A 12798-nucleotide genomic window follows, 5' to 3' on the forward strand; every position below is an offset into this window, starting at 1 on the left:
TATCCACAGCTTGCCATGGTGCGACAGGGAAGAGATGGAAAGACAGATGGCAACAAAATGGACGGCGCAAAACCAGCCTGGAAGGTTGATAAATATTATCTTATGCCATGTCCATACTCCACACTAATATACAATCAAAGTGCCATTTTAGTAATGAAACATCCTTCTTCTTTGGAAACTTTGTATTCTTCGCTGCAGTAGTGTTTGTAATATACTGTATAAACATCTAACTCAGAATTAGGTATTAGCATTTCTAAAGACAACAGAAGACATGGGAATTGATGAGTTATTCAACATCTAGTCTTCTCCCTGAAGGTTTCTTTAATTAACCTCCAGCAATTAATTCAGCTTTAGACCAAACATCCACCTACTCGCAAGGAATGTCTGCCTGAAACTGTGATACACACACACACACACACACACTCCCAAGTTGTAGGTCAGGATTATTAAAACCATACTGCTGAATAAAGTGCCTAGGGAGGTAAACTAAAGAGGGAGGAAATTATGTGCCTTGCTATTTTTTATTCTCCCCCACAAATGACCTGAAATATTGCACACAAATTCTCCTTCTGTATTAGCAAGCATCTTTTTTCGAAGGGTTTCAAAATTCAGAGAAAAAAAGTGATATGTTTTAATTGGACATATACAGGCAGAAAACAAATTAGCATAATTTACACAAACAGAAAGGGTAATCACAAAAGTCTCACAAGCTGGGGAGGAAGCAGCCACTGTTAAAAAAAAAAGATTTCATATCAAGTACAAATATCTTGATTATGGGTAAATTTATTTAATATTTCTTATTATAATATTTCTTATAATGAAGCTTTAATATTTCCTGTTATATTTCTTATTATATATTCTTGGTAGATAATTATTATTATATAAAATATAATATTAAAATGATTATTTAGACGCTTTTACATATTTCAAGCTTTAAAATTTCTCATACTCTGGCAGATAATTTTGCTTCTTTCTAGATCTAAATGCATAAAAAAAAGGTTCTGCCAATAGAACAAGATTATTTTAAGCTTAAAATGAGTAAAAATGTCTAGAAATAGGTTTAATAATATTATATTTGGTGTATCGTAATCTTATAATAGGAAATACTAGATACATTTGACTATATTCAAGATCTTTTAACTTGGTAAAATATCATTTTCTGTAGTGTGTAGCACAAATAATCTGTGTATCCTAAACCTGTAATTCATGCCTCCTTGATTGCTTCAGCCTGTGATCTAGAAGATCAAACTAAAAATCTAACTGTAAGGAAGTTCAAATTCTTAAAAAGCATTCAGAAGAATCAAGGAACAAGGAAAGCGGAGGATACACAGGTGCTTTTTTACACAGAACTGTTATTATTATTATTATTATTATTATTATTATTATTATTATTTTGTCATGTGATGTAAGCCAGCAGTATAAATGCACCCATCAATAAATAATGCAATAATAAGGACCACAAATACAAAATGAATTAAGTCAATTAATATGCCGTGCGTTAAAAACAGAGAAATGTGGTGAGTAGAATCTTTAGGATAAAACATCAGCATTTAACGGTATAATGTAAATGTGTAAGAATATTTTCTCGGAAATGCTTTTGTGATGTTGCTGATGTTGTTCATATTGCTTTTCTCTTGATTTTATTTACATATATGACCTTGATGTAATCCAAAAGTAATCAGATTACATTACTCTCATATTGTGATCCTTGGAGTAGGTTACTGATTACATTTTTTATGAAGTAATTTGTAACTGTAAAGGAATACATTTTTAAAGTAACCCTCCCAACCCTGGTAGTCAGTCATATTTTAAGTTAAACGACACCCTGAAATATGTTAAGTCAATTAATCGTGGATGGAAATTTGCAGGAAGGGAACTTGAGTCGAGTCTGCTTGTCATAAAGCAATAATGTGAACCACGAAGGTGAGCTGTCTTACAACACTGACAGGTTTAAATTACACTTTGACTCAAGGATGCCTGATAAAACTTTATGAATGTACTTTGCGAGCTACTTAGCAAGTTAGCTAATGATCTTGCTAGCTAGTTAAGGGGACAGCTAGTCATGCTAACCTTTAACCATCAACCATCATCAACAAAATCAGTTCAGATACATTATCCTTTCCAGTATGTGCCAGAAGTTCTGGAAAATACTACAATTAAACATAGAATTTTTCTTTGTCTTACACACATACACATTTTTTTTTTAAATTCCAAATAAATAAATAAAAGCCTCAAGAAACTGTTCCCCACTACACACACCTGGCTTTGAGATACAACTGGCCACTTCTTTGGCGTAAATCACTCACATTTCCGAGTTGTGAAAAAAAGTCAAGGACAGCAGTATGGCAATACAGTGACTTTCATGTCTCTATGCTTATTTTCGTTCAATACAGAGGCTGCCTAATGGCTCCATAGATGTCCACGATGATTCCACTCGTGCTATGGAGCTGCAGGAACTGCTAGACAAAGCTAATAAAGATCTGTCGACGAGTCGTGAGCGTGCTAACACACTGAATACCCGCGTGGCTGAGCTAGAGAGCGAACTCGCCAATGTGCGCAAGGAGCTGCTGAAGAGCGAGGAGTTCAACGCCAAACACCAGCGAGACATCCGCGAGGTTAGTGTGAGCCACACACCCAAACACACAGAGGGATTGTGTTTATCAGAATATCCTACTTTAGTTTTAATGATAATTACAAAAGGTAAGTTGCTGCTAGGCAGTTTGAAGCTGTGGTGGTCCACAAGGGTATCTTCAAAGGCACGTGTAGTATACCTTGAAAGCTTTTTTTCCTAAAAGCTAATTAAAGGTACAACAATGCATTATAAATAATTTTCAGATGTACACTATATTCATGTTTCCAGTTTTACACGGTGTGTAATGTGGCCTAATGCAAAGCGGAGTTACTGTTACCACATCAAAGTTGATTATTTCCCAATAACATACCACAGCTGTTTACCTGTTTACCAGCATGTCATACTTTTTATCCATTTATGCCTACATTTAATGTTGTGGAACACCTGAGAGACAAGGTAGATCCTGTTATTACTTATGTTATAGCAGCTATAAACATCATTCCCTCACCAGTGTCTCTGTTTTCTCTCTTTTGAAATTAATACAAATAAATGCAGCTTGTCATGTTACCAAGAATGCAATGTCATCTTTCCTGAAGGCTTTCCCATACTGGAAAACTTAAGGTTACAGTTTTATCTCTTCCTGTTACAAAGCACTAACACTGGAGACTCCATCCATAAATGATGGGAAATTTCACTATATCATGTCATAAACATTTTTCTTATTACATAACAGCACGTAGATGATGTGGAACATCGCCCAACTCTTTTTGTAAGTTCTTACTATAGAAACAATGACGTATTAGAACGAGCGCATTAATATAAACCTTGCAATCAGCACTACTGTGAGAGCTGGTGTTACAGTAAATGAATCAACACCTGACCAATCAGATTCGATAATTCAACAGCGCTGTGGTATAAGCAAGCTTCTTAATGGTTTCATTACCGTTGCAATGAAATGCAGCATCTAAACATTACAACCCGTCCCTTTAAAGTATTGAAATTTGAAACATTTTTAACAGTGAATGGGAGTCTATGCATATATCAAGTCCTCTATTCCTGGAGTGTGTTTTGCTCTTACTATGTGCCTGTTCAACAGGCGATGGCACAGAAGGAGGACATGGAGGAGCGAATCACAACGCTAGAGAAGCGCTACCTGGCTGCACAACGTGAAACAACCTCCATCCATGACCTGAATGACAAGCTGGAGAACGAGCTGGCCACCAAGGACTCGCTCCATCGACAGGTCGAGTCCACCAGATTATCATATAGCAGTAATAACTGTTGGATATGATAATATCACAGTAATATACTTTCCTTTCCAGTAAAATCTCAGCAATGCTTTATATACGTAAAAATAACTAATTACAAGTGCAGTTTTATCCTGCCAAGTAAAAAATTGTTGTGAGAACAAGTATACGTAAACAGGTTTTCAAATATAGAAATATCACTAATGCATATTATGGGAAATTAATGAAATGTTAATACTGGGACGTGAATACTTATAATGATAATGTGTAGGGAAAATTGTTTTCAAAAATACCTGTGTAGGTTCATGGCCAGGTCTCAGGCTGATTGTCACAGTTTCTCCCAGTTCCCATGGCAACGGATGCCGTGTGATCATATTTCTTTTGGATTTCTGCTGTAATACTATCTCCATCCCTGTCATTGGTTTGTTGCCTGGTTGTGTTCACCTGTTCTGTGTTTAGTTCTGACTAGTTTATACTCTACTGATTTCTCATGGGGAGGTTTTCGGTTAAGGTTCTGGGTTACTGATCGGAAGGTCGGGGTTCAAGCTCAGCACTGTCAAGCTGCTGCTGTTGTTGGGCACATGAACAAGGCCTTTAACCACATCTGTTCCAGGGGTGCTGTATCATGGCTGCCCCTGCGCTCTGACCCCAGCTTCCAAGCAAGATGGGATATGCGAAAAACTCCATTTCACTGGCTCTGTACTCGTATTCTTAATCTAATCTAATTTGTAATCCAAGTCTAAACTTATGTGTTTTACAGAGCGAGGAGAAGGTGCGTCATTTGCAGGAGCTATTGGAGCTGGCTGAACAGAGGCTACAGCAGACCATGAGGAAAGCCGAAACACTGCCAGAGGTGGAGGCTGAACTGGCTCAGAGAGTGGCTGCTCTCACCAAGGCAAGTCACACATCCCTCCAAACCCTCTCCCAAGACACATGTACACAAACACACGCACATACATACTGTACTGGTAGTTGAAGCATGCTCCAGCTACAAGAGTTTTGTTGGCATCTTTGCTGAAACGCACCACTGTCGAGTAGGTGTTGCACAGATTGGTCGATTATTTCATTAATACATTTACTAGTCGCCGTTGTGGTTAGCTCTCAACTAGTTGAGGCAGTGGAAAAGACAGTGAGGCAGACAATATGGAGATGCAGGCAGAAGTTTAAGAAAGCAGGCTAAATGTACTATGTTATGGAACATAAATGTACTATACTGGGAAAGTCTTTTTTTGCTTTAATTGTCCATTAAAATCACTTTGCATTTTTAATCTTACTCCTGCCCACTCCCAAAGGCATTCCTCCTGCAGGTATTTTTGTTGTTCTATAAAGCTAGATAAAATTTAAATACAGTTCACTGTGGCATAGTGAATTCCATTGTGACCAGCACTGTGTGAAAGAGTGCTTTAGGAGCCACGGGTTGCACATCACTATTTAATCCCACTCAGCTTGGTTAGAAGCAGATCAACAACACATGCCAGCTCAAAACAGCCAATCCAGACTCATTTGTGGACACTAATAAGCCCTAAGTTGAACACGGAAGGAAAAAACCTCCCAGTTATTTTTAACTGAGCCACCAGCTTATTCACACTTATTTTTGAAGAGTTCGTCACACTATTTTAAGAATTTATGCATTTAAATAGAGTAATATTATGCACATATTCATTATTTTGCACTGATTTTTTTCTTCTTGTCATTAAGAGTGTAAACTAAAATTTGCATTTAATTTAATTACTGAAATTTAATTTGTAGTCTGTGTATGGCTGTTAGTTCAAGTGTAATTTGAAGCGTTCTTTGCTGCACAAAAAAAAAAAAGCATAAAAATAGAAATGTCCTGAAACAGTGTTTGCTTTAATAATGGAAAAGATGACTAGTCGACCAGTTAATTACTTTTTTAAACTAGTCAGCTAGTAAAAGTTAGTAGTCATGCAACCCCATACTGTCGAGTCTCTATTTGTCTTGATTAAATAATCCTGGTGTAACTTCTGGAGTAAAAGCTCTAAGCAAAACAATGTGAAGAAATATTTCATCCATAAAAAAATAATAGGAAATGTGTTTGCGCTCAGTCTCTCTGTTAAGTTCTTCAATTACAAGGTTATTGACGGTTTAATCATACACCCAGTCCAAGTGCTTAATCTTTGAAACATTGATGAGAACAGGAAAGTAGCATTTTCTCTCTGCAGAGTGTATGTGTGTGTGTGTGTGTGCAGGAGCTGCTCCATTTGTCTATTTTGTAATTTGAAACGGTTTTGCAAATGGAGTACAGTGACTGCTTTTGTGCTTCTGACCTTAGAGCAGTTTCACCAGGTGATTTCATTGAGATGTTCCACGTGCAGTGTTCTATGTAATATGCAACATGCACCATGTTATTATTGTGCTCAGTGGTTCCCTTATTTTAGCCAAATTTCACATGAACATTGTTAAAGGAGATGCCATAATTCAGTTTGTTCTGAGGATAGTACACAGTGTTGATATATCTCAGTATGCCAGAGAACTGTGATATGCAGTTGAAGCAAAGTGTAATTACAATGTAAATTTAGTTGTACATAATTTACCTTCACATCTGAGGGAATTCAATTCAATTCAATTTTATTTGCATACCGCTTTTAACAATGGACATTGTCGCAAAGCAGCTTTACAGAAATAAATGGATTCACAAAAAATATAATGTAAATATGTGAATTTATCCGTGTGAATTTATCCCTAATGAGCAAGCCAGTGGCGATGGTGGCAAGGAAAAACTCCCTGAGATGATATGAGGAAGAAACCTTGAGAGGAACCAGGCTCAAAAGGGAATCCATCCTCACCTGGGTGCAACGGATAGTGCGATTATAAATAAATCTCTTCTATTATTGTGTACTATATGGACAAATAGTGCAATTGTGCAACCAGTAAATTCATCACAGTTTTTGCAAGGAGTCCGGTTGGTTAAAATCTATCCACTGTCCACTGATGGAGTCCTGAGTACGAAGGTGCTCGTGGCAACCGCAGCCCCAAAGCCACTACAGCAACCACAGTCCCAGGCCATTACAGTACAGCTCCCAATATGTGATCCCCAAGCCATCTCCACAGCCCCGAGGTGGCACCATCCCCAGCAAGCCAAATGGTTCTTCAGACTGTCCATATGGAGCCTCCCCCAGCAGCAGCGAGTGAACTCAACCGATAAGAACTCCAACCAGAAGTAGGGCATCAGGATGGGTCACTGTTGGGAACTGTTGACGTTGCTAGTAGATTTGTCTCATTTCCATTGCCACCCTGGCTTTACAATATTTGTATAAAACATCTTAGTGCTAGCGTGATAAGGACAGAGTGCTAGTTAGCCTCAGTCATTAGCTATTCTTTCTATGGCCATATTTCCCAAAGATTTTAAGCACCAGAACAGCGAGTGCATTGTTTGTTCTTCCCGTGTCAAAGCACCAATTCACTCTTTAAATTTGAGATTTCCACATTAACATGCAGTCAGAAACCGTAATCAAACATTAGGCAGCTTTTGCAATATGAAAATGCAACATCAGTAGCATTACTACTGCTCTGTTTTACTCGTGACATTCAATTTTGCAGGCAGAGGAACGACATGGAAACATTGAAGAGCGTCTTCGGCAATTAGAGTCGCAGCTGGAAGAGAAGAACCAGGAGCTGAGCCGAGTGAGTGGCATGTGCTAACGTGGGTTCGTTGTTGAAGTGTGTGTATTTGTGTGTATAAACGCATGAGAGAAATGGACATTTAAGTACAAATACAAAAGGCTTCAGAAGTCTGAGATGAATAAGAACTAATAATGTTACCAGTCTACAGTTCACTGACTGGACTTTCAAGAAGGTTATCACCATAGCAACCATAGGAAAACAGTGAAACTTAGGAAGCAGCAGAGATCTGTTTTTTTTTCACACTTACAATTTCTTTAACTGAATATTTATCTCAATTTCCACAAGATCGCTTCTCAGTTGTCCAACTGCCAGACTGCTTGCGAGATGTTACAGGCTACAGGAACTTCTTTTGTCCATTTACATTTACACAAAAAAAGTGGAAGCACACTTCCCACCTACATGCTTGAATGAAAAGGCCTGCCATCTACTGGTTGCATTATATATCTTATCTTCTCATGACCCCTTGTTTTATTCCCTCTCTTTTTCTATTAGGCTCGTCAAAGGGAAAAAATGAATGAGGAACACAACAGGCGTCTGTCGGATACAGTGGACCGCCTGCTCACTGAATCTAATGAACGCTTGCAGCTCCACTTGAAAGAACGAATGGCTGCCCTGGAGGATAAGGTGGAAACACACACACACACACACTTCTATACTGTATATAGAAACACACAGGTACTGTATATACTGATTGTTCACTCATATACAGTATGCACACAGCACTGTGCAACCAAATATGAGTGAACATCAATAAGTTAAAACCATATAATAGATGTATTTAAAATGAATTGAGTCACATAATTAAATAATGCCCGATCAAACGAGTCGGCACAGATCCGTTTAAATTTTTCAAACTATCAAAATTTATTGCTCAGTGAACATTCATTGCTTCAGTGAACATCAAAAAAAAAAAAAAAACCTGACTGTAAATTTTACAGTAATTTACTGGCAACAGGGTGCAATTTACAGTAAACAACTATAATATTTACAGTAAAGTGCTGTAATATCTTGCATAGTATAAAATAACACATGATCCTCATTTGCTCAATTGGCTGATGCTTTTTTAAAAATAAAACAAGTTACAATTCATGCAGGATACAGCTGAGCTGAAGGTTACGCGTCTTGCACCAGGACCCAACCGCAGCATGGTAGCTGTGCTGAGATTTAAACACACAACCTTCTGATCTGTAACTCAAAGCCTTAACCACTGAGCCACCACAGCTAGCTCAACCAGCTTGCATTTAATCAATGCAATCTTTTAGTGTGAGTTAATTGAGTGGTAGAAGTTGTTGAATCTATGCAAGTTAGTTGAGCAAGTTGAGGTGGCTCAGTTAAGACTTTGATTTGCAGATCAGAAAGTTGCGTGTTCAAATCTCAATACCACATGCCATGGTAGGGTCCTTGAGCAAGACCCTTAACCTTCAGCTTGTTTGTATCTTGCATGAAGTTTTTTATAGTATTTATTTATTTATTTATTTATTTATTTTTAACATACTGGATCATGTGTTATTTTATACTTTATAAAGATAAGATATTACAGTACTTTACTGAATATATTTACAGTTGTTTATTTTAATTTTTATAGTACTTTTATAGTAAATTACTCTAAAATTTACAGTCAATTTTTACAGTGTAGTCCGTTAAAATATTGAAGGATTTACACAAGTACACAAGTAAATTTTGACCATGTGAACATCCTGCTGCACACAGGCGTAACTTAAGCCCCATGACATTTTGATATGCTCGTTTTTTTTGCCCTCACCACCCCACAGTCCATTAAAAATCTTTTATAGCCCATAAAAGCTTGTCACCAGGGGTGGAAATAGTACTGAGAAACATAATGTACTCAAGTAAAAGTAAAATAATTGCTACGTTTGAATGTACTCAAGTATTAAAAAGTAAAAGGTAAAGTGTTTTTACTAATGACATGTCATGTTTTCATGTGGAAAAGAGCTTTTATTACTAAATTATCTAAATCTGTTAGAATCAGTTTTTTGTTTTTAAGCAGCTAAACCGTTTTGCCTGAAAACATCATATGCATGACTAATGCTACATAGACATACAGTAATTAGCTAATGAATAAATCAGAAGTAAAATAACTTGTAAATAACCACTATTTACTCCTGGCTACAATTTGACTTGCTGCCTAGGCAGTTTATGTTAGTTACTGGAACTAATGCTAGTCTAATCTGGCATTAGCAAAAAAAAACAACAAAAAAAACAGGCTAACAGTTAAATACAGCCAGTTAATGTTAGAAAATTAGCAAAACGTACCTCAACATGCTTTTTTCAAATGAAATAGAGTTCATGCCTTCTAGACAGGCAAAGGTGATGCCTCATTTTATATGAGTCTTTGCTTACTCCAGGATATTGAAACATTTTACTAAAGTAGGGCCAGGAGTTTTCATCCTCAAGGCTGACACTGTATTCTGGATATACATAATACATTATGTAGCATGAGAAGGTCATCACAAAGAACGAATTGGCACGATTCTTAATTGGATACTAAAATGAAATGATTTAATGCCGAACTGAAATGATTTGATGCTAAACTCTGCCCGTTCATGTGATATATTGTGTACAGTCATTGGCTGGATGAAGGAAACTTTTGAGATTTGTAACAAGTACTTTAAAGGTCTAAATAAACATGTAAGGAGCAGAAAGCTTTTTTTCTTCAAAATGTAATTAAGTAGGAATCTAGTATTCAATTTCAATTATACTCCAGATATATAAAGTAGATATATGGCAAATTCATACTTAAGTATGGCAAAGAAGTACAATTGCTCAAGTGTTTTCCACCCTGCTTGTCACTATAACCCCTGTATCATGACAACATCGAGTCTCTAGGTTTTGAATCATAGCTCTATATATGCTTTGGCTCTGTGTGAGCTTAAAGAACATGCGGTAACAGATTCCTGAACCATCTGGCATTTCTTTCAGAGTGCAGAAACATGAACACACTAGCCATAACACTTAGCTCCTTGTACAGTAAATGTGTTTATGTGAGAGTGTAGTTTAGTTGCAGGTAGAATAATGGTGAGTGGAAAGAATGTGATGTAATACAGCTTTACAACTTTGATAGTTTTGACACCACAGTTAAGAATGATATCCCACTTACACACCGTTGTCACTTTTCCTTTAATTTTCATTTCTAGAATGCACTCATCCAGGATCTGGAGAATTCCCAGAAGCAGCTGGAAGAGTTCCACCACAGCAAGGTAACATTAACGCGTACAAGTTTTTCTGGAATTGGATAGCGGTGTGTATAAATTATTTTATGTAGAGTATTAAATTAACCATTCTTTTATTTCTAAATATACAACATGGTAATAACAAGCGTTAGACAGTGAGAGCTAAACAGCTTCTAATTACGTAATCTCACACTAGCAAGAATATAATGTGAATATAATGAATATCAGCACGGCTATGATTCGCTGTATGTGCGAGCCCGGAGGGTGAGTGGCATAAGTAATCACAGTCATTCTCGTATTCAGTATAACTGCATGATTGCGACTGCAATATTGTATTTATACAACAGTCCTATAAACAAGAAATTAATATTGAGTAAGTGACATTTTGGACAAAATATGGCCAAATGTTCTGTTTATTTTTGCGCCGCTAGCAGAAATAGATCCTGAAGAAGCCATGGTCACTTTATAGCACATTGGCAAGCTGGTTAGCTAGTTCACATTGAATTGTAGATTCCCGTTAAAGGTGCTTACGGTAAAATTAGAGTCCCTTCTTCCTTTTCGTCTTCATCTGAAAAGTTATATTCCTGAAAATTATCATTTGCCATGTCCACTGATGACTACATTACTGTAGTTACCGTACCGAAATGTCCCAGTGTGGTTATAGGAAATATAAGCACTCTCGAAATGCTGCTCAACCAATCAAATTACTGGAACTAACTGCTGTATAACAAATAAAGCTCAGAAATGTAGTATAACAAATAAAGCTCAGAAATGCCAGGAAATTGTGTTTGTTTAAATTAACAATGTTAAACCTTTTTACATGGTGTTTAATCGGATCTACCATTTAATTCATCAGCAACATCGGATCTTTTTTCGTCTACCATTGCTCAATTTGAAGTTGATTTGTAGTTTAAACACGTCACTTGCTTTGTAGGAGAGACTGATAGGAGAAATTGAGAAGCTTCGCACAGAGCTTGATCATCTAAAGAGAAGGAGCGGAGCTTTTGGAGATGGAACACACCCTCGGTAATGTATACTATACTATAACACTTACATATATTAAGGTTATTTCACTGAGCTTTGGTGCAGTTTAAAGCTCTTTATAGTTAGTTCATTTTTATAGGGGTCACTGGTGTTTATCCAAGCTTAAGCAAAGTGTTGGTGATAATTCAGCACTCTGGGTGCTAATTTAAAACTTGTTTGTTGCTCTGGCTCTGTGAACATCCCAGACAAAAGAGGAACCCAAATAAAGAAGAAGCCTGTTTTCAGTGATTGAACTTTTAGTTATTTGTGGATAGTGAATAGATGAATGGATAGATGAGACATGCTAATGTTTGCTTTTGAAATAATTAAGAGGATTATTGTACATCTAATCTTCGGAGAGTGTCTATTTATGTGTATTTTCTCTCTTATCTATGTGACTCTTACCAGGTCTCATCTGGGCAGTGCCACAGACCTGCGTTTTTCTGTGGTGGAGGGACAGGGGGAGCACTTTGCCAGTACAGGAGTCATTCGGCGAGCACAAAAAGGAAGACTGGTAGCACTCAGGGACGAGCCCACAAAGGTACTGTACTCTGTGTATAGATCCATCCTGCATTCACTTCACTGCAAAGTTCATAAGGTCTAGATAGATTATATAGATAGATCAGTAATGAAATAGCAATATAAAATAGGATAGACAAAGAATACAACATAACGATGAATAAAATTGAAATATATTACATAGCTTGCTGATTTCTTGCGATGTAATTGTAATGCATGATGCATTTGCAAGCAGAGGCACTGATGCTAACATCCCAATTAACGTGTGCTAATTTGTGCATAAATTGGCTGTGTTGTGGGTGACTTATAAATAATAATAATAATTCTAATAATAATTGCTTCAATTACACCTTGTGCAAACTCAGAGTAGAAAACAATATGTAAATTAGGTCGTTGCATGTGCTATTTGTTCTTGATAGCCATTGCGAGTTTAGATCTTCAAGAGAATAGAGACTCCTTTTAGATGCTGTTTGCATTAGAGGCACAAACGTGCACCAATACCTAACACGAAACCAAATTTGCCGTGTTTATAGTGTCATCATTTTAAGCAACTGATCCTTGATCATTTTGAGATACAGTAGCATGATCTTGCTAAACCTTTTCA

General features: G+C 37.0%; 1 protein-coding gene across 7 annotated transcripts in view; it reads left to right on the plus strand.

Annotated features, from left to right (window-relative positions):
- Positions 1 to 12798, plus strand: part of ppfia4 (PTPRF interacting protein alpha 4) — a 129013-nt gene that overhangs the window by 89632 nt on the left and 26583 nt on the right. For 5 of the 7 annotated variants that reach the window (XM_053227001.1, XM_053226999.1, XM_053226994.1 and 2 more), the window contains exons 5-13: positions 10 to 84; positions 2394 to 2615; positions 3669 to 3815; positions 4580 to 4718; positions 7382 to 7461; positions 7954 to 8085; positions 10617 to 10679; positions 11587 to 11678; positions 12084 to 12216. In XM_053227001.1, the coding sequence (XP_053082976.1) occupies positions 10 to 84; positions 2394 to 2615; positions 3669 to 3815; positions 4580 to 4718; positions 7382 to 7461; positions 7954 to 8085; positions 10617 to 10679; positions 11587 to 11678; positions 12084 to 12216 (1083 nt within the window). The remainder of the gene's footprint in view (positions 1 to 9; positions 85 to 2393; positions 2616 to 3668; positions 3816 to 4579; positions 4719 to 7381; positions 7462 to 7953; positions 8086 to 10616; positions 10680 to 11586; positions 11679 to 12083; positions 12217 to 12798) is intronic. The other 2 variants (XM_053226995.1, XM_053227000.1) reach the window with 1 other exon arrangement.

Source organism: Pangasianodon hypophthalmus, chromosome 20 (genome assembly GCF_027358585.1).
Source record: "Pangasianodon hypophthalmus isolate fPanHyp1 chromosome 20, fPanHyp1.pri, whole genome shotgun sequence".
In the NCBI taxonomy this organism is placed as follows: Eukaryota; Metazoa; Chordata; class Actinopteri; order Siluriformes; family Pangasiidae; genus Pangasianodon; species Pangasianodon hypophthalmus.